Source organism: Triticum urartu, chromosome 5A (genome assembly GCF_056163025.1).
Source record: "Triticum urartu cultivar PI428250 chromosome 5A, HENAU_Tu73, whole genome shotgun sequence".
NCBI lineage: Eukaryota > Viridiplantae > Streptophyta > Magnoliopsida > Poales > Poaceae > Triticum > Triticum urartu.
This window is the reverse complement of record NC_141877.1, coordinates 682,387,198-682,409,586: the sequence shown is the minus strand read 5'-3', so window position 1 is coordinate 682,409,586 and position 22,389 is coordinate 682,387,198. Positions and strand designations below refer to the sequence as shown.

The 22,389-nt window shown below is 46.9% G+C and overlaps 2 protein-coding genes across 8 annotated transcripts; both read right to left on the bottom strand.

The window, feature by feature from the left end:
* Positions 1 to 10,297: 10,297 nt before the first annotated feature.
* Positions 10,298 to 17,566, bottom strand: LOC125511680 (uncharacterized). 6 transcript variants are annotated; one of them, XM_048677107.2, is made up of 5 exons: positions 17,430 to 17,566; positions 16,442 to 16,506; positions 16,107 to 16,343; positions 15,254 to 15,322; positions 13,227 to 13,973 (listed from the first exon to the last, which is right to left on the bottom strand). In XM_048677107.2, exons 3-5 carry the CDS (start codon positions 16,341 to 16,343, stop codon positions 13,806 to 13,808), a joined length of 474 nt encoding a protein of 157 aa, XP_048533064.1. In that variant the 5' UTR covers positions 16,442 to 16,506; positions 17,430 to 17,566; the 3' UTR covers positions 13,227 to 13,805. The 6 variants fall into 6 exon arrangements, with proteins under 6 accessions (XP_048533066.1, XP_048533065.1, XP_087378493.1 ...); XM_087522365.1 differs by having other exon boundaries at positions 16,442 to 16,534; positions 17,430 to 17,555; XM_087522366.1 differs by having other exon boundaries at positions 17,426 to 17,540.
* Positions 17,567 to 17,688: 122 nt separating this feature from the next.
* On the bottom strand, positions 17,689 to 20,607 carry LOC125511679 (polyubiquitin 11). Of its 2 annotated transcripts, none has more exons than XM_048677105.2 (5): positions 20,130 to 20,607; positions 19,938 to 20,010; positions 19,629 to 19,711; positions 19,374 to 19,508; positions 17,689 to 18,634 (listed from the first exon to the last, which is right to left on the bottom strand). In XM_048677105.2, the coding sequence occupies exons 1-5, from the start codon at positions 20,313 to 20,315 to the stop codon at positions 17,918 to 17,920; spliced, it is 1,194 nt and encodes a 397-aa protein (XP_048533062.2). In that variant the 5' UTR covers positions 20,316 to 20,607; the 3' UTR covers positions 17,689 to 17,917. The 2 variants fall into 2 exon arrangements, with proteins under 2 accessions (XP_048533062.2, XP_048533063.2); XM_048677106.2 differs by having other exon boundaries at positions 19,638 to 19,711; positions 20,130 to 20,606.
* Between the last annotated feature and the right edge of the window lie 1,782 nt (positions 20,608 to 22,389).

Below are 22,389 nucleotides of genomic sequence, written 5' to 3'. Positions count from 1 at the left end.
CTAGCATAAGTATGAGTAAACGAGGGATGAACAGATCATACCCTCCGGTTGGCCAGGCCAGCGCGGCGGAGCAGCCTCGGCGTCGTCCGTGGCCTTCTTCTTAGCGGCGGCGTCGTCGGCCATGGTGTCGATGCAGAGGAAGTAGTGGAAGCAGAGGCGAACATAGTTGGGGACGGATCGGGAGCAGTCGCGTCGAGACGCTCCCCAAAAACCTTATTACCGTTCTCCCGGGCAGGATCTCGAACTACAGGGTTCCGGAGGCACCTGCTCTCCCGACCAGCCGTGCACGCGGTCGTCGGGATGGGATCGCCAGAGGCAGCACAGAGTGAGAAATAGTAGATGACGGCTAGGTCATGCGAGAGGGAGTTAGTGAACCAAACTAGGTTACTTCACTGGCCAGAGCCTTCTTATATAGTCCGTAAGGAAGAAAGTCGTGGGCCTTGCGGAGGCCCACGACCGAGTCGGCCCACTCCCGGCAAGGGGTCAACGAATCACGGCAACGAGGGTCTCGGCAAGGGTCGCACCCCCGGCAAGGGGTAGCCCACAGTCCAACGTCTTGGACAGTGGCCCACATGTTAGCGACTCGTTAATTAATCCCTGATTAATTAATTCATTCCTGAGCGGCAAAAATAAGCTTCGGCTCGGCTCATTCCCGCAACCCGCAACCCGCGGAGCACGCGCGCCGTGACGAGGCGAGGTGGGCGGCGGACGAGGAGGAGCGCGCGTGTACCACTCCTCTTTCCGAGCTCCCAATGGCAAGTGGTAGAGCAGCCCTTATAAAGGGGTCTCAACTCTCCTCAACTAGCAAGGTGGGACTAAACTTCCCACCACCTGCCATCTCATACATGGGCCTCAAGATTAACCAGGGATTAGTGTCTTATATGGGCCTAATCCCATCCATAATCCAACAATCCCCCACCAGATCTCGAGGCACATAAGTTTGTCAATTGTTCCAAACAATGTTTGATATACCAGTATTTTCAGTGGAGACTGTTAAGTTGAACTTCCACCTAGAGCAAAAGGATTAGACTTCTTCACAACTGAACAATGGACTATGCCTTGAATTGTCAGTTTGGCGTGCAGAAGTTTCGCCTATTGTCAGCTGATACATGGCTGCCGAAGGCTAAACCCCACGGGTGGAGCTTATTAGTCATACTCCGTACCTTCTCATGAGCTTAATAGAGATTTCCCAATCTCATAGACTGTGACCGGCAGTCGGGCTCACATAGGTGTGTTCCTCCAAAGAATGCTATGTAGGTTAGCATCTTGCTTACACAAGCTTTGGAACACATTAAGACAAAAGTCAGCCTGCCTTACATAATTGAGAGTATTGTGCATCTCCAACGGAGTGGGTTGATTAAGGATGCTCTCCTCAGTTGACCGCTGGATTGTTTTCCCAGGTCCTAATTCACGGGATCTCCGATCACATAGGTTGGGTTACCCCCATGGCAACTTACGTGGGTCTCATACCCATCTCCCTCGATGAATTTTCTATCACAATCCATGATAGCCCTTTCGTAAAAGGGTCTGCCAGATTCTTAGCCGTCTGGACTGGATATAATCCAACGCTATTACTCTGAAGTTTCTTGATTTTCTGACAGATTTCAATCTTCTTCTTATGTGCTTTGTGGATTTCATGTTGTCCTTTGAACTCTTAGCCTTGGCAATCACTATTTGATTGTCACAGTTTATAAGGACAGCTGGCACTGGTTTATCAACCACCGGCAAATCCATCAAAAGCTCTCGAAGCCATTCTGCTTCGACGCATGATGTGTCTAATGCTGTGAGTTCTGCTTCCATAGTCGATCTGGTTAAGATCGTCTACTTGCAAGACTTCCAGGAAACAGCACCACCACCAAGTGTGAAGACATGTCCACTTGTGGCTTTCATCTCATCAGTATCAGATATCCAATTCGAATCACTATACCCCTCAAGTACCGTCGGGTACCCAGAATAGTGAATTCCATAGTTCGCAGTACCTTGCAAATAGCGCATCACTCGCTCAACAGCATGCCAATGCACATCTCCCGGATTGGAAACAAACCGGCTCAGTTTGCACACAGCAAATGAGATGTCAGGACGAGTAGCACATGCTAGGTACATCAGTGAACCAACCACTTGAGAATATCTCAATTGATCTACAGTCATGCCTTCGAATTTTCGAATCCGCACGCTAGGATCATATGGTGTTGCAGAAGGTTTGCAGTCCGAATATCCAAAACGGCTCAAAATCTTCTCAACATAGTGGGATTGCAAAAGTGTAATTCCACCCTCAGAATTTCTCAGTAGCTTGATGTTCAGGATAACATCAGCCACACCCAGGTCCTTCATCTCAAAGTTGTGAGATAGAAAAGACTTGACCTCCTCAATGACCTTGAGGTGGGTCCCAAATATCAGTATGTCATCGACATACAGACATAGTATAACTCCTTCGCCCCCACCATAGCGATAGTATACACATTTGTCAGCTTCGTTCACAACAAAGCCAGCAGATGTCAGAGTAGTGTTGAACTTCTCATGCCATTGCTTAGGCGCTTGTTTCAGGTCATACAAATATTTCACTAGCTTACACACCTTTCCTTCCTGACCATTTACTACAAAGTCATCCGGCTGTTGCATGTAAATTTCCTCGTCTAGCTCTCCATTAAGGAAAACCGTCTTAACGTCCATCTAATGAACGAGAAGACCATGCGAGGTAGCCAAAGCGAGTAACACTCGAATGGTTGTCAGTCTAGCCACAGGTGAATAAGTGTCAAAGAAATCCTCTTCTTCTTTCTGGGTATAACCCTTGGCCACAAGCCTAGCCTTGTACTTCTCAACAGTACCATCGGGCCTAAGCTTCCTTTTGAACACCCACTTACATCCTAATGGTCGACAACCATAAGGACGATCAGTGATCTCCCATGTCCCGTTAGCCAAGATGGAATCCATCTCACTACAGACCGCATCCTTCCAGTAGTCAGCATCCGGAGATGCATAAGCTTCTGAAATGGAGCTGGGAGTATCATCATCCACGTGGTACACGAGGAAATCATCACCAAAGGACTTTGCAGTCCTCTGTCTCTTGCTCCTAACAGGAGCTTCCTCGTCATCCTCCGTGGAACTCTTATCACTTTTATGTTCATAATATTCCATCGGAATAGCAGGTTCAGGAGTCTCATCAGATTCCAGTCTAGAATTGCTTTGCATATCTCTCATGGGGAAAATATCCTCAAAGAATGTAGCATCCCTGGACTCTATAATTGTACCGACCTTCTGGTCAGGTACCTCAGATTTCACCACTAGAAATCTATAGCCAACGCTATGCTTGTCATAGTCAAGAAAAACACAGTCCACGGTCTTTGGTCCCAACTTGCGCTTTTTGATTATCGGCACATTGACTTTCGCCAGACAGCCCCAAGTGCGCAAGTAAGAGAGTTTAGTTCTTTTCTTTTCCCATTGCTCATAGGGAGTAGTCTCATTATCCTTTGTGGGAACTTTATTCAGGACATGACAGGATGTCAATACAGCCTCCCCCCACCATGCCTTGGATAAACCCGATGTATCTAACATGGCGTTAACCAAATCAGTTAGAGTACGGTTTTTCCGTTCGGCAACCCCATTTGACTGGGGTGAGTAGGGAGGTGTCCTCTCATGAATAATACCATGTTCCGCATAGAATAAATCGAACTCATTAGAAAAGTACTCTCCACCACGATCAGACCGGACTCGTTTTATTTTCTTCTCAAATTGGTTCTCAACTTCAGCCTTATAGAATTTAAAGTAGTGTAGAGCCTCATCCTTAGTATTTAACAAATACACATAGCAGAATCTAGTGGAATCATCAATCAGAGTCATGAAGTATTTCTTTCCACCTTTAGTCAACACACCATTCATCTCACAGAGATCTGAATGTATGAGCTCTAGAGGTGCCAGGTGTCTCTCCTTCGCAAGCTTGTGAGGCTTACGAGGTTGCTTAGCTTGCACACACGCATGGCACTTAGAGCCTTTGGCTAAGTGAAACTCGGGATTAAGTCCATCTTAGCTAGCCACGTCATACAACCGAAATTTATGTGACAAAGACGTGAGTGCCAAACCTCAGATACGTTCACATTAGAATGAATTTGGTTCACGACTTTATTACAGAAATCCTCCAGGGAAAGGCGGAACAAACCACCACAATCATGTCATTTTCCAACAAATAGTCCATACCGAGATACGACTACTTAGTTAGACTCAAATACTAACTTAAACCCTTCTTTACATAGAAGGGAGCCACTAACGAGATTCTTCTTTATGGTGGGGACATGCTGCACGTTCTTCAGTTGCACGATCTTTCCCGAAGTAAACTTCAGATCTACCATGCCAACATCATGAACAGAAGCATGCGAGCCATTCCCCATCAGGATGGAACAATCTCGTGCGACCTGGTAGGAAGAAAACAAAGACACATCAGCACACACATGAATATTGGCCCCAGTGTCAATCCACCAATCGGTGGACTGACAAACTGAAAGTATGGTAAACAGATTACCATACCCAGATGCCGCATCATTGTTGCTCAAAGTGACATTCACAGACTTATAGTCCTGTGCTGGCTTCTTGTAATTGTTTGGGCACTTGTTTGCCCAATGTTCATCTGAACCACAAGTAAAGCAGTCGTCTCTCTTTTTGTCTTTCTTCTTACCCTTCTTCTTAAAGGTAGTATTCTGCTGGACAGAGTTCTTTCCCTTGAATTTGTGGAAGTTCTTCTGCACCACATTGGCGCTAGAAGAACCCTCTGCCCCTTTCACGTGTGAGTCCTTTGCTCTCGAGTTCTGCTCAACACTGAGATGACCAATGACATCCTCAACAGAGAATTCACATCTCAAGTGCTTGAGAGAAGTAGCAAAGTTCCTCCAACTAGGAGGGAGTTTTGCAATAATGCAACCCGCAACAAACTTGTCCGGTAACTCACACTTCAGGAGCTCCAGCTCCTTAGCAATGCACTATATCTCATGAGCCTGGTCCAATACTGAACGGTTATCAACCATCCTGTAATCATGGAACTGCTCCATGGCATACAGCTCACTGCCAGCATCAGTTGCGCAGAATTTGACTTCAAGCGCATCCCACAAGTTTTTGGCAACGCCCATATGAATATAGGCATCAACCAACTTGTCTCCAATCACACTCAGAACTGCTCCCAGAAAGATTGTGGTTGCCTCCCTAAATGCCTTCTCCTGACCAGGAGCAATCGTTTCTGTGAGGGACACACCACCAACCCAGAACACGTTCATCGCTGTGAGCCACAAGGTGGTCCTAGTCTGCCAACGCTTAAAATGCGTCCCGGTAAACTTTTCTGGTTTCAGAGTAGCAGCAAAGCCTTAAATCGAAAAGTGCCTAAAATAAGGTTTTTGGATTGTTGGAAATATTAGCACTTTTCCGATTAGACTTATCCACGAGTAAGCAGTAAGCATGGCATAAAATGTATGCATCTCATAGCAATACCTAAGCATACTAGCACGTATAGAACATAGAATCGAACCTTCTATGAGCAGCACATATACGGCTAGCATAAGTATGAGTAAACGAGGGATGAACAGATCATACCCTCCGGTTGGCCAGGCCAACGCGGCGGCTGCAGCAGCAGCCTCGGCGTCGTCCGTGGCCTTCTTCTTAGCGGCGGCGTCGTCGGCCATGGTGCCGATGCAGAGGAAGTAGTGGAAGCAGAGGCGAACAGAGTTGGGGACGGATCAGGAGCAGTCGCGTCGAGACGCTCCCCAAAAACCTTATTGCCGTTCTCCCGGGCAGGATCTCAAACTACAGGGTTCCGGAGGCACCTACTCTCCCGGCCAGCCGTGCACGCGGTCGTCGGGATGGGATCACCAGAGGCAGCACATAGTGAGGAACAGTAGATGACGGCTAGGTCACGCGAGAGGGAGTTAGTGAACCGAACTAGGTTACTTCACTGGCCAGAGCCTTCTTATATAGTCCGTAAGGAAGAAAGTCATGGGCCTTGCGGAGGCCCACGACCGAGTCGGCCCACTCCCGGCAAGGGAGTCGTTGTTCCCGGCAAGGGGTCAACGAATCACAACGCAAGTGAGCCCACAGTCCAACGTCTTGGACACTGACCCACATGTTAGCGACTCGTTAATTAATCCCTGATTAATTAATTCATTCTTGAGCGGCAAAAATAAGCTTCGGCTCGGCTCATTCCCGCAACCCGCAACCCGCGGCGCGTGCGCGTCATGACGAGGCGAGGTGTGGCAAGGCGGGCGGCGGATGAGGAGGAGTGCGAGTGTACCACTCCTCTTCCCAAGCTCCCAATGGCAAGTGGTAGAGTAGCCCTTATAAAGGGGTCTCAACTCTCCTCAACTAGCAACGTGGGACTAAACTTCCCACCACCTGCCATCTCATACATGGGCCTCAAGATTAACCAGGGATTAGTGTCTTATATGGGCCTAAGCCCATCCATAATCCAACAACTACTAGCTAGCTTATCCTCTTATCTCTCTTATCTTTCTTCTTCATCAAGTTGTATCTCAACCAACTCTTGTACGCGTATCGCAGGCTCGCACCCTGCCTATTTAACATGCAGCACGTCGCCCTAGATCGGGTAAGATGTTTCTGCCAACGCACATGGTAATCAGAGCCTTCCTACTTCCCATCTAGCCTCCACCTCCACCTGTGTCGAAACCATGTCTTCCTCCTCCGGTGTCGCCCAGTCCAATCTCAATGGGCAGGTCATCGAGAAGCTTTCCCGCACGAATTACGTGTTGTGGCGCACATAGATCACACCCCAACTGCGTGGCACCGGTGTCTTCGGCTACATCGACGGCACGTCACTGGAGCCGGCCAAGCTCCACGCCGCCAAGGACAAGGACGGCAAGGACATCTTCGAGCCCTACCCTCTCCACCCTCTTTGGGTCAGGGAGGACTAGCAGGTGCTCGAGTTCCTCCTCAGCAACCTCTCCAAGGAGGTGCTGGTCACGGTGACTGCGGTCACCACGGTGAACGCGCTCTGGACGACGTTGGCGGGCATGTACTCGTCGCAGTCGCTGAGCCGCGTCAACAACATCCGCACCTCCCTCATCAACGCGCAGAAAGTTACCCAATCTGCCGCCACCTACTTCGCCTACATGCGTGGTCTCACCGACGAGCTGGCTGCGGCGGGTAAGCCGATCCCAGATGATGAGCTGATCTCCTACATCCTCCATGGGCTGGATCTGGAGTACCAGCCCCTGGTCTCAGTCCTCGATGCTCGCGTCTCCCCCGCCTCCCTCGATGAGATCTTCGCCATGCTCAGCAACTTCGACCAACGCATGGCGCAGTTCCACGATGCGGGCGGCCACTCCTTCAAGTCCTCGGCAAACACTGCAACCCGCGGCCGTGGTGGTGGCCGTTCCCGCGGCTCTTCCCGCGGCAGGGGGCGGTCTGGTGGCAGCGGCAACAACGGCGGGCGCTCCAACAACAGGGCTTGCCGCGGCGGCGGCAGCGGTTCTGGTCGATCTCGCCCGGACTCGCCTCGCTGCCAGATATGTGGTAAGCCGGGCCACACCGCAAAAGATTGCTGGTACCATTATGATGAGGACGAGGATGAATCTCAAGACGATGACAAGATCGCTGCGGCGGCCGACGGCTCCTATGGCATCGACACCAACTGGTATGTCAATAGCGGCGCAACCAACCACATCACCAACGAACTTGAGAAGGTGACCATGAAGGAAAGGTACCGTGGAAAGGATCAAATCCACACGGCCAGTGGAGAAGGTATGCGGATAAATCACATTGGTCATTCAATATTTAGTACCCCTAGTCACAATATTCATCTCAAGAAAATCTTGCATGTTCCTAGTGCTGCCAAAAGTCTTCTTTCTGTTCACCGAATTGCCTTAGATAATCATGTCTTCCTTGAGTTTCACCCCTTTTTCTTTTTGATTAAGGATCAGGAAACGGAGAAAATCCTCTATCGAGGTAGATGCGTTCAAGGGCTTTATCCGTTGATTCCGATGCGTAGAAGATTCAATAAACAAGTCTAAGGTGTTACCAAGCTTTCATCAACCCGGTGGCATGATAGATTAGGACATGCTTCTTTCTCTCTAGTTGAAAAATTGCTTAGGAAAAATAAGCTCCCGTTTGTGGTTGAGTGACATAATGAAACTATTTGTGATTCATGTCAAAGAGCAAAAAGTCATCAATTGCCATATCCCATATCTACTAGTGTTTCTACCAAACCGTTGCAACTTATATTTACTGATGTATGGGGTCCGGCCCCAACCTCTGTTGGTAGACACTCGTATTACGTCAGTTTCATTGATGACTATAGTAAATTCTCGTGGATTTATATCCTTAAGCATAGATCCGAAGTGTTTCAAGTTTTTCAAAACTTCAAAGCTCTTGTTGAACGTAAGTTCGACATCAAAATAATTGCTGTCCAATCAGACTGGGGGAGTACGAGAAGTTAAACTCCTTCCAAACTCTTGGCATATCACACCATGTATCATACCCTCATGCGCACCAGCAGAACGGCTCCGCTGAATGAAAACATCGTCACATAGTTGAAGTTGGTCTTGCTCTTCTTGCAGGAGCATCCATGCCTCTCAAATTCTGGGATGAGGCCTTTCTCACAGCCGTACACCTCATAAACATTCTTCCTAGTCGTGTCATCAATAATGAAACACCCCTAGAAAGACTCCTTCATGAAAAACCAAACTACCAATCTCTCCGTGTTTTTGGGTGCGCATGCTGGCCCAATCTTCGTCCCTACAACAAACGGAAAGTCATGTTTCGTTCCACCAAATGTGTGTTCCTTGGCTATAGCTCTCAACACAAAGGTGTCAAGTGTCTCGAGGTCTCCACGGGTCAAGTCTACATCTCTAGGGATGTCGTATTCGATGAAACACAGTTTCCCTTTGCTGATCTTCATCCTAACGCCGGTGCGCTTCTTCGTAAGGAAATCCTTCTTTTGCCCTCACATCTCACCGGTTGTGATCAAGGGGGGAACGATACTGATGATCACTTGTTGACTAATCCTGCTGATATGTTGCATGAGTCGTGTGGTGATGAAACAGGACCAGAATCAGGAACAAATGGCGAAAAAAATGAAGAAAGAGCAAGTTTTGGCCCTTATTTCATGTGTTCAGAAAGAGGAGACAAGATCTCCTCGGGATCAGCGCAGCGTCAGGAAATCCGATCCCCCTTGAGATCGGTTGCAGCAGACGCGGGATCTCCCTCGGGATCCAGCGCAGCTGGCGCGGCTGCGGCTGCAGGCGCACGCGCCACAGCGCCCGGCTCCACAGGTGGCACGCGGTCGCCTCTCGTTGGTCGCGACACGAACCCAGTGACGCGCCAATCTCCTGCTGCCAACTGGCGATGCATGGATGGCCCGGACGGCGCGTGCTACCGCGGCCAGCCGGTGTGCTACAAGCGGCGGGCTCCGGTTCGCTCCATCGATGCAGACCCTGGTGCAGGCCCTGACGCGGCTCCCAGCGTTGATTCGCCATCATTGCACAATGATGGGCCGGTCCAGAGGCTGGGATCCTCTGTGGCCTCTCTAGGCGATGCAGTTCAGCCACAAACCGCAGAAGATCCCGCTGGGACAGCTCGCGCTGCTGCACCCAGGGGATCCTCCTCGGGATCGGCTCCGGCTGGAACTCCTGTACATGAGACAGGATCTTCTGTGGTTATGGATGAGGCTGCGGCATCACCACAACGCACACGACTACAAAAAGGGGTAACGAAACCTGTGAACTATAAACACGTAGTTAAATATGGTGTGATTTGTTCTACAGGAGAACCAGGCGAACCAAACACGGTTGAAGAAGCACTTGGTAATGAGAAATGGAAGAAAGCTATGAATGAAGAGTACATGGCATTGAAGAAAAATAAAACATGGCATCTGGTTCCTCCACGGCAAGGTAAAAACTTGATTGACTGCAAGTGGGTATTCAAGATTAAGAGAAAATCTGATGGAACCATTGATCGTTATAAAGCTAGACTTGTTGCAAAGGGCTTTAAACAAAGATACGGCATAGACTATGAGGACACGTTTAGTCCAGTTGTAAAAGCTGCTACCATTCGCCTTGTCCTGTCTATTGCTGTTTCTAGGGGCTGGAGTCTTAGACAGCTAGATGTACAGAACGTGTTCCTCCATGGTGTTCTGGAAGAGGAAGTGTACATGAAGCAACCTCCTGGGTTTGTAAGTAAGAATGCTCCATCTTATGTGTGCAAACTTGCGATAAAGCACTATATGGGTTAAAGCAAGCTCCAAGGGCATGGTATTCACGTCTCTGTCACAAGATGCAGGCACTTGGCTTTGTTCCTTACAAGTCTGACACTTCATTGTTTATTTACAACAAGTCCAACACATGCATATTTTTCCTCATCTATGTTGATGATATTATTATTACAAGCTCATCTGATGAAGCAATCACGGGGCTCTTGAAGGACTTGAGTGCAGATTTTGCCTTGAAGGATCTTGGAGACTTGCACTTCTTCCTTGGGATTGAGGTAAAGAGAAACAATGATGGACTCCATCTTTCTCAAGAGAAGTATGCAACTGATCTGGTAAAAAAGGCTGGTTTGAAAGACTGTAAGTCATCTCCTACTCCACTATCCAGTTCAGAAAAACTATCTCTCACAGAAGGGACACTCTTGAATCAAGAGGACAGCACAAGATACAGAAGTTTGGTGGGAGCATTACAATATCTCACTCTTACTAGACTTGACATTTCCTTTGCAGTTAACAAAGTTTGTCAGTTTCTTCATGCACCCACTACTGTTCACCTAACTGCTGCAAAACGCATAGTTAGATATGTCAAACATACTTTGAGCATTGGTCTAAACTTCAGCAAGTCACCTTCAACACTTGTCAGTGCATTCTCTGATTCAGATTGGGCAGGATGCTTGGATGACAGGAGGTCAACTGATGGGTTTGTTGTATTCTTTGGACCTAACTTAATATCATGGTGTGCACGAAAACAAGCTACTGTCTCCAGATCAAGTACAGAGGCAGAATACAAAGCATTAGCAAATGCTACGGTAGAGATTATATGGGTTCAGTCTATGTTCAAAGAAGTTGGTGTGATAAACACACGAGCTCCATGTCTATGGTGTGCACTCCGGAGATCAAGTTGCAGATGGATTCACAAAGGCATTGCCTGTACGGAGTTTTGAAGAATTCAAACGTAATCTCAACTCGACCAAGCTGTGATTAAGGGAGAGTGTTAAACACATGATTGTGTCCCGTATGTGTCACGTACAGAATACGTACAGGAGGTTGAGTACTTCTCAAGGATAGCTAGGCGCATGAGATATTCTGTTGTAACTACTAGCTAGCTTATCCTCTTATCTCTCTTATCTTTGTTCTTCATCAAGTTGTATCTCAACCAACTCTTGTACGCGTATCTCAAGCTCGCACCCTGCCTATTTAACATGCAGCACGTCGCCCTAGATCGGGTAAGATGTTTCCGCCAACGCACACACTCCAGGTCCAGAGGACAATGGCGAGTTCCGAACCGTCAGCATATATACTTTTTTTTGCGGGGGCGTCAGCATATATACTACTCACTCATTTGGGCAATTTGCTTATTCAACTTTGACGAATGCGCAAAACCATGGATGTGCAATTTCTCAGAAACTGCCGATTCCATGCACACCATTTCTTGCTGCGTCTGCGGGCATAAAACAGTCCTCAATATGGAGCATCACTTCATACTGTGTGTGATGGAGAACTAGCGTAGTTATGCTTTCTCGTCGCTTTGCTTGTAATGGCTCATCTCATCTGTAAGGAACATAATGGCAGGGTGTTCACTCTTAATTAAGGCGTCGAGCTTCTTCAACATCTGCGATTGATTATGAAAATGAGCCGAAGACCTGTGTAATAATGCTGCGATCAAATGAAAAGAACATTAACAGTTCCAACAGATAGAACCAAATACAAAAACCTACATGTTAGCTGCAATAAATCAAAAGGCTCCATGGTGATAACAGTTGGTATTGTGCAGTGTATAATGCATCTAGTTCAGATCAGAACTAGGAATGCTTACACTATTCATAACATAAGAACAAATGGCAAATATAAACATCTGATTTATCTTCGAGTCATGTTGTCAGTCCAAAGATGTGAAACAATTACTTGAGAAAAACATCTAGCACAAAGTTTAAATGTATCGTGGTAAAGTCATACTCCCTCGTCCCAATTTACGTGGCGCACGCATTTCAAATTCCAAGTTTGACCATCAATTTAACCAACTGGATATTACTTATCAGACACAAAATGTTAATCATCAAATTTGTATCCAAAAAGGTTTTTCAATGGTATGCTTATGATGACACATATTATTGATGAAATTAGTGGTCACAGTTAAATCACGAAATGTGAGTACGCCGTGTAAATGGGGATGGTGGGAGCATTACTCGAGAATCCTACAGAATTAGTACCTTTTCTTCTTTCAGATACGAATTGAACATGGACAAGTTTGAAATTGATACTCCCCATCTAACCGGTCCTAAGATCTGGCAAAACCTATGAGATCAGCCCTGTATATGATGCATCACCGCTCCAAATTAATCCATGGATGGTAAATATACAAACAAAAATACTGGCTAACAAATCAATCAAGATCACCCACAATGCAACTGGTGGACTATGCAAGAGAATGGGACCACAATTTCCATGTACAAGGTTGTCGAAAACAGAGCAAGAAACCCTATAATTGTGCAGTGTATAATGCATCTAGTTCAGATCAGAACTAGGAATGCTTACACTATTCATAACATAAGAACAAATGGCAAATATAAACATCTGATTTATCTTCGAGTCATGTTGTCAGTCCAAAGATGTAAAACAATTACTTGAGAAAAACATCTAGCACAAAGTTTAAATGTATCGTGGTAAAGTCATACTCCCTCGTCCCAATTTACGTGGCGCACGCATTTCAAATTCCAAGTTTGACCATCAATTTAACCAACTGGATATTACTTATCAGACACAAAATGTTAATCATCAAATTTGTATCCAAAAAGGTTTTTCAATGGTATGCTTATGATGACACATATTATTGATGAAATTAGTGGTCACAGTTAAATCACGAAATGTGAGTACGCCGTGTAAATGGGGATGGTGGGAGTATTACTCGAGAATCCTACAGAATTAGTACCTTTTCTTCTTTCAGATACGAATTGAACATGGACAAGTTTGAAATTGATACTCCCCATCTAACCGGTCCTAAGATCTGGCAAAACCTATGAGATCAGCCCTGTATATGATGCATCACCGCTCCAAATTAATCCATGGATGGTAAATATACAAACAAAAATACTGGCTAACAAATCAATCAAGATCACCCACAATGCAACTGGTGGACTATGCAAGAGAATGGGACCACAATTTCCATGTACAAGGTTGTCGAAAACAGAGCAAGAAACCCTATAATATCTTATAAGTAACATGGACACTTAGATCACCTCGATTTCCAGAGAGAAAAGTCCACATTTCAACCCCGAACTAACCACTCGGTTCAATTTACAACCCTCATCTTTGAAACCGGTCGAATTGCACCCTCAACTTACAACATAGTTCAAAAGACAACCCTTGACTCGGTTTTGGGCAGATCAACCGGTTTAGAACGAGTCAAAGCTGACAGGGCAGCCAACTCAGCAAGCCACGCAGGCACACATCCTAACATATTCCCCTCTCTCTCTCTGTTCGTTCAGCCCGAGCGGCGACCCAGTCCCCGCAGCCACTGCCTGGGTCACCTGTAACACCAAGGCCCGCTGCTGCTGGCGACCGGCGGCGTTGCCACACCGTCGCCAGGTTCCCTTTTTTCTTCCCTCTATTCTCCTTACCCACAGCCGCGACAAGCTACTGCTGCTGCTGCTGCTTCTGCTGTGGCCGGCGACCTGCTGCTGCTGTATCTGCACCCACTGCATACGTGAACAATGGTTGCAGGTGTGATCTTCAGAGACACCGTGGAGAATGCTAGTGAAGAGACAGACAATGGATCATGAACCTGCACGGTGTGCCAAAGAAAAGCTCGGTGCATGAATCAAATCTGAACAATCACCAATCAGAAGGAAGGCAGAAAATTCAGACTTCAAGAAGGCCCAGGCAGAATGTCTGATGAGCCAAACTGAATGTGCTTCTTTCCGAATAATGTTTAGTCAGAACAAAGGCTCTGATTCCTGAACCAAAACTGAACAATGTTCAGTCAGAAGGAGACTTTTTGCAGAATATTCAAACTTTAAGAGGCCCAGGCAGAAGGTATGATGATAAGCCAAACTGAATGTTTTGTTTCCGAATAATTTGTTCTTCAGAATCTGAAGAATCTCTAACAGAAAGGAGAATGATACTGAACTTGGTGTTGGGTAGTAACTTAGCTCACATCAACATGCTACAGTACACAGACAAGGTCTGGCGACGAAGAGATCATCAAAACATTGTGGAAATTAAGTACCCTTCAGCTGGTTCTTCCTGCTGAATCTCATCTGGTTTTTCTTCCAGAAACCTAGTTTTGCCTCCCGCTTTTACTGCTCTACTCGCCAGTGGCGGCAGGGGTGGCAGCAGAAGTAGGTCGCCGGCTGCAGCAGAAGCAGCAGCAGCTCAGCTCGTCGCCGCCGCCGCCAGCGGCAGCAGCGGCGGCAGCTTGCCGCGCCTGCGGGTAAGACAAGATAGGGAAGAGAAGAAGGGAACCTAGCGGCGGTGTGGTGGCGCCGCCGGTCTCCGATCGCCAGCAACGGCGGGTTTTGGAGTTCCAGGCGATCTAGGCGGCGGCTGCGGGGACTGGGTCAGGGCTCAGGGTGAACGGAGAGAGAGAGAGAGAGAGAGAGAGAGAGAGAGAGAGAGGAATAGGTTAGGATGTGTGCCTGCATGGTCTGCTGAGTTGGCTGTCCAGTCAGGTTTGACTAGGTCAAAACCGGTTGACCTGCCCAAAACTAGGTTCAGGGTTGTCTTTTGAACTACTCCCTCCGTCCCATAATATAAGAGCGTTTTTGACACGTGTCAAAAACGCTCTTATATCATGGGACGGAGAGAGTATGTGGTAAGCTGAGGGTGCAATTCGACCGGTTTCAAATATGAGGGTTGTAAATCAAACCGACTGGTTAGTTCAGGGTTGAAATATGGACTTTTCTCATTCTCCAAAAATGATGGCACTACAAAAAATGTAAGAAGAAAAATAGCCAAGATAATTGACTAGATCTTGAGAGGATCGGTACCACCAAATGCTGGATCTGTGATGCATCGAGCAAATAAGTAGTAGTATGTGAGAAAAGGAGTAAAAGGGAGACTCACTGTGCACTGTTCAAGCTGCAACTCACTGGTATTCCTCCTGCGCTTTTGACTCTTCTTTGGACTAGTCTCCTGTTACAAAACAAACTCTACACAATTAGCACTCCCAGAAGTAGAGGTTCCTATATAGATAAACATAATTCCTCACTTCACAATCAGTTTGTGTCTCCAATGGCACATGTTTCATGCAGGTAGCCTATCAAGAATCTAGATGTTTATGCCTTTAGGAACAACAACAACAACAACAAAGCCTTTAGTCCCAAACAACTTGGGGTAGGCTAGAGGTGAAACCCATAAGATCTCGCAACCAACTCATGGCTCTGGCACATGGATAGCAAGCTTCCACACACCCCTGTCCATAGCTAGCTCTTTGGTGATACTCCAATCCTTCAGGTCTCTCTTAACGGACTCCTCCCATGTCAAATTCAGTTTATGCCTTTAGGAACAAAAAGTAAAAATAAAGCGGCACACAATGAAACATGACTAGACCATTGTGTATGCATATCAGTGAAACAGCCAATGATCACATGTCAAGAGGCAATCAACTAAACTGCAAGCAGTGATTAGTGAATTTGGTTAAACATCACAATTTATTAATGTTACCGTCGACCGATCAGGTTCACCTATAAACACGACATCGTCCATCGACTACATATGTGTCTGTAGAAAGAGAGGGTCTGCTGTGGATATGCCGCGCCATAAGCAGGTCACTCCGTCACTGGACAAATAACACGGAAGAAAAACAAGGTCATTTCAGAATCTCAGGTTGCCCATTTTTGTATTTCTGGATTCCATAATTTTTCCTCTTAGTTAAGAGTGCATTTCTAGCAATGTACCCTCAATAGTGAATCTGTACCTTGTTTTCTGCATCAACTGCTTCTGCTCTCAATCTGTCAATCTCGTCATCCTTCTCTCTGTCTACCACTTGCAGCTCATCTATGCTCTGCTGAAGGGTTTGTGCTGCTTCAGTAGCTTTTGCTGCCTCCACTTCTTTTAACTTGTTTATCTCTGCTCGAAAATCTCTTGCGATGTCCTCGTGAGCAGAATCGTTTTGAGTAAGCTCTACATGACTTACAGTTTCTTTCAGTTGCATCTACAGTGTTGAGAACAGCCATGAACGCAAAACAATGATTACATGCACAAGCTAGATTGAATACTTTTGATCTACAGAACTAATGTTTCTGTAAATACCTCTGGTCTTGCATCGGAAAGAGCTACACATGTACTGGAATCCTCCAGGTCGCTCTGTTAGAGTTCTACATTGAACACATAAGGTAATGATATCTGCAGCAACATAACTTGATAGAAATTCAGTGTTTCCTTCTACAAGTTAAAATCTCACAGAGATGCACAATAAAATCCTCGATTAGCAGGGCATAAGCCTACACAAACTCCTCTCTCAGAGATCGAGCCAGAACAAGGCAAAAATAGTGACCAGTTTTTCCACCACAAGCAACACGCGTCATTGAAAATAACTAATTAAGTCAAGAGGAAGGCATCAAAGCGAGCTTGGGATTAGCACCAGGACGCATCTCCGTGTAGGCTGCCTTCCATCTCACAAGGCGAACACACAGATAAATCATACTGAGATGGAAGCATTTGAAACAAAATCAAACATAGTGCTTCCGTACATTGTGTTCTTGCTGTCAGCTACAGCAATGGGTAGAGTTTCAGTTTCAGAGTTGCACTTTGGTGTCTCCTGATTTCAGCTAATTAATCATCATCATTCGGTGAGCCTACATTGAGCTTCTGATTTGTAAGGCACCAGGTAAGTTAAGTAGGTAAATAAGATGAGACATCCCAGTTTTCAGAGCTACTACCTCCGTCCCATAATATAAGAGCATTTTTGACACTACACCATAATATAAGAGCGTTTTTGACACTAGTGTAGTGTCAAAAACGCTCTTATATTATGGGACGGAGGGAGTAATTCACTGAACCGAAGGTATGACTGAATGATCAAATTCAGGGCAATTATTTTCAGAGTCCCAGGAAAGTAACCACGACAGGCTTTAGGGTATCAATTTACTGAACTGAAATTGAACAGAAAGGAAGCCAGTTTTCAGAGCAAATTGATTACTTTTGTCAATATCTCTTATCCCTACCAAATCCATTCAAGGCAGAATGTACCGAGTCCAAAATATTTATGCATGGATGCAAGCACAGAAGCCTTACTTACATCCTTGTACGACGTGCTCTCCTTGAATAATTTGATGCATGAGACAAGCAAAAGTTGTAGTGATCCAATTTTCCTCTGCATCTATATTGTTTAGGGATTCTGAAAAAAAAACAGAAACAAAATGTAGGCAAAACAGAGCAGCACAATGCTCATCAACAGTTAATGTCTGGACATCAAGGGAATACATATATATCCTTCTCTCCTTACTACCAAACTCAATACTTGTTAGGCTAATGACACAATAAGCGCCACACTGAAATTATCAAGTACTTACACAAGCATATATTATTTCCTTCAGAGAAACCCCACGTGCATACCTACGTACACCGGTCTGTTATTACGAGCCCAGAAACTACAGCATTTCACTCATTTTACACCCTGCATACTGTTGTACTAAAATATATCCCCTTCAGGTGCAATCGCTATCGAGTCTGACTGAGCTCTCACTAATGGTACCACCAAAAGCAAAGGACCAATTTACATCTATCTCACCAACCACCAGGAGGACGAATCTGCAGAACAATGATGCACGAACGACGGATCACTTCCGCCAAGGGGGCGCTGTCCTCGCCAGAGAGCTGCTGCTCCTCCGGGAGAATGCACAACTCAGAGTAGATCCACGCTTTGATGTTGTCAACGGCCTGCCTGCGCTTCATCGCACGTTCAATGACTTTCTTCCCGGTCACCGTCCTGACAGAGATGCGCATCTGACCGCTCCGACGCGTGATGCCGCGAAACGCAACATGAAGGGTAGATTCATTTTGCACGTCGTAGTCAGCCAAGGTGCGGCCATCCTCCAGCTGCTTCCCGGCAAAGAAGAGACGCTGTCTGCCTGGGGGGATGCCAGTTTCATCGAAAAACTTTGCCTTGACACTGTACAGGCTATCTTCTCCGTCAACACCAATAGTCATGATCTTGCCACTCCGTGCCCTGATAAAGATATGCATCCCTTGGGGAACAAGGTCAAGGGTGAGGGTGGACTCCTCCTCGATGTTGTAGTCCTCCAGGCTGCAGCTGTCCACCAGCAGCTCACTGCCAAACATGAGTCTCTGCTGGACTGCAGGGATGCCCTCCTTGTCTTGTATCTTTTCCTTGACACCGTAGATCGTATTTGATCTCATGACCTCAAGAGTGATTGTCTTTAAACAGTGGGTCTTTCTATTTTTGCGAAAAATTGAACAGTTGATCTTGACAAAGATCTGCATCTGTTGAACAAGCACACAAAACATTAGCATCTTATTAGACAAAGGCTTCCATTGAAGACACCAAACGGTAAACGAAAAGAACAGTAGCAGTTCTAACAGATAATAGAACTAAAAACAGAAATCTGCACATCAACCACAACAAACCATCAGGTTCCATGGTGATAACTGTCGATGTTGCAAATTTAATGATAAATATAATCATCAGGACTGTTTGGGCTATGTTGTCAGTCCTTCACGTACAACCATGTTCTAGGAAAATCAAGTATCTTACACAAAGTCGACAGATATTGTGATATAAATACATAATACTCAAGAATCCTACAATTTGCAAATTAGATGATTCACTGGCCAGAAACAAGTGTGGGACAATGTTAACTGATGAATTGAACAGAAGCAGGAAGACCTTCAAGTTGCTATAGTCGTATAAGGCTGATCACGACAACAGTTCTCATGTGCAACTTGCAAGGTTAATTCATTAGGGAGTCTGTCAGCAATTTTGGATCCACTCAGATGACTAAAGGTGAAAGAAACAGCTACAGTATCTTATAAGGAATATGAACACTTAAGTCCACTCAATTTCTAGAAAATACAACACAGCAAAATTGTTTACAGCAAATGGACCGACAAAATCGTCTAGATCTCGAGGAGATAAGCAACACAAATGCTAAATCTGGGATGCATCGGGCAAAGGTGGAGCAGGGCAAGGGCGTGAGAAAAGACGAGTGAAAGGGAGACTCACCATGCACCGTTGAAGATGCATCTCATTGGTAAGCTTCAGGCGCTTTTCTTTACTAGTCTCCCCATTGGTAAGCTTCGTGCGCTTTTTTTGACTAGTCTCCCCATTGGTAAGCTTCCTGCGCTTTTGACTAGTCTCCTGTTAGAAAACAGACTCCAGTCTGTTAGCACACCCCCAGAAACTGATTATCCTATACGGAAATCAAACTTGAGAATTCCTAATTGGGAAGCTTTCCAGTAAGCATTGATACAAAACAACCATGGACACCTTCAGTTGAGAGTTGTCAGCATCAGGAAGAGCTTCACGGGCTTCGGAATCCGCCAAGTCACGCTCTTGAAGTTCTGCAATGAACACAAAGTCGTCAGTAGTAGCAGCAGGATTTCACTGAAATTGGGCGCTTCGTCGTAGAAGTTAAAATGACGACCAAATTGATATTGAGCAGGCAGGTCATAAACCTACATAGACAAGTCCCTGACCCAAAGGGATCGAGCCAAAACGGGGAAATGATGCCAATTTCTTCACCCAAATCATCCATCCAAAAGAGTGAAGAGGGGATCCAATTCTTACCGGCGAGCTTGGGATTGGCACCGGGAGGAAGCTCGGAGTAGGCCGCCTTCCACCTCTCCCTGCTCGCCTCCGCCTTCAACCGCAGTCCGCAGACCATAATTAAGCCAGCAGCATCAGGCGCGATTAATTTAGATTTATGAAAACCCCAAATGGATAAATGGAAACCCTAGCTAGAGGCAGCGCGCGAACCACCTGGAGGAGGCGGGCATGGAGGCTCTTCTCGCGGGCGTCCGACAGCTTGACGGCCTCCTCCAGGCGCGCGCGGTCGGCGGCGAGCGCCTCCACCCGCGGCAGCAGCCCCTGGAGCCGGTCGTAGACGCGCCGCCACTCCGCCGAGGGGAACTCCAGCGGCGCCGCCTCCGGACCGCCGTCGGTCATGGCCCCCTCGCTTCCGTGCGCTAGCACCTAGCTGTTGCCCCGGAGCGGAGAGCAGATCAGATCAATGCAGGTGGGCGAGGCCGGGATCGATGGAGAGCTCGCGGGACGGGGAATCAGATGGTGCGGCGCGGGTGAGGAGCGGATTCGGGCTTCTCGGAAAGAAAGCAATTGCAAGGAAGCTCCTCATCCATCCATGGCGGCGGCAGGAGGAGGAAGAGAGGCGGAAGGGTGGAGAAGACAGAGATCAGTCCTCTTTCACTCCTTGACCGTGTCTTTCTCTGCCTTTCTCCCCCTCTTATTTTTTACCTCTTGCAACCTTAAAATGACCGATTTGCCCTTGATTTACTGTAACACGTTGCCTCCCCCTCTCCCCGGGCGAGTGCGAGCAATGTCATATGGGCGGCGACTCGAATCCTCCCGGCGAGGCCATTGGTCCCCTTTCTCTTCGCTTGCACTTCCGCGGTGAGGGCATGCTTGATCGCCCTCTGCTTTGGCATTGTAGGCTTGTAGTTAGTTAGGGTTTGAGCCGACGTGTTATTAAGCAGTGTTTTACGTGGCAGCGACGACGGTGTGAAGAAATAGGTCTTTCCTTTGGGCGGTAAATGTAGAGTTATCGACGTCATAGTTTGTGAAGATTGCTCGGTCAACGGTTGTTTTCTTTCTTTTCCATCTGGCAACCATAAAATGACCGATTTGCCCTTGATTTACTGGCTCTTCCTTCTCTCTCTCCTCCGGCGAGCAATGCCATATGGGCAGGCGGCAACTGCGGTCCTCCCGGCGAGGCCGTTGGTCGCCTCTTCCTTCGCGACGGCGAGAGGATACTGGCACTCTGCTTCGACATTGTAGGCAACATTTCATTATGTAGTGTTTACGTGGCAGCGACGACGCCATGAAGAAACAAGTCTCTCCTTGGATGGTAAATGTAGGGTTATTGACGTCGAGATGGATTTTTGTGAATATTGCTTCAGAAGAAGCATGGCAGGTTGTTGTCTTTTCAACGACGGCGTTGGCGGGTGGAAGACGTTAGTTGTGTGGTTGATCTCGGCAAGCGTTTAGTGGAAAGGCGGATCAAACGCCTTTCTTCGGCAAGGTGAACCGGTGTGTCAAGTCTATAGAGTTGAGAGGCGCATGGACACATCTCCATTCAATGTGGCACAGAAACAAAGGCTCCCATATTCACGCCAATCATCTTTGTCGACTCACAAAGTGGGCAATGGTGCATCCTGACTCCATTGGATCTCCAACGAATGCCTCAGCCATACCGGGATTATGCATGTTTACCTCTTAAGGACGATCCTTTTTCTTGGCACCGCTAAATGCAGGCATATTTGTGTGTGCTTAAGGGCTGCATTTTGATATGTGAGAATAATGGTCATCTTACTTAGTTCACTTCATATGATGTGCCATTACCGATTCTATGTTACTGCTTTTTTATAACATTTTTTCTGAAATTAGTAGAACATTTAAACGAGCCCCCCCCCCCCCCCCCGCGAAAAAAACAAATATTGATTCGGGCTTATCGGAAAGAAAGCAATCGCAAGGAAGCTTCTCATCCATCCATGGCGGCGGGAGGAGGAAGGGGAAGAGTGGAGAAGAGAAGAGATCAGTCCTCTTTCACTCCTTTGACCGTGTCTTTCCCCCTTTCTCCCCTCTTCTTTTCCCTCTTCCACCACAGAATGACCGATTTACCCTTGATTTACTGTAACACGAGTTGGGGATCGTAGCAGAAATTTAAAATTTTCTACGCATCACCAAGATCAATCTATGGAGTCATCTAGCAACGAGAGGGAGGGGAGTGCATCTACATACCCTTGTAGATCGCGAGCGGAAGCGTTCAAGAGAATGGGGATGATGGAGTCGTACTCGTCGTGATCCAAATCACCGAAGATCCTAGCGCCGAACGGACGGCACCTCCGCGTTCAACACACGTACGGAGCGAGGACGTCTCCCGCGCCTTGATCCAGCAAGGAGGAGGGAGAGGTTGAGGAAGAGGGCTCCAACAGCAGCACGACGGCGTGGTGGTGGTGAAGCAGCAGTACTCCGGCAGGGCTTCGCCAAGCTCTTACGGAGGAGG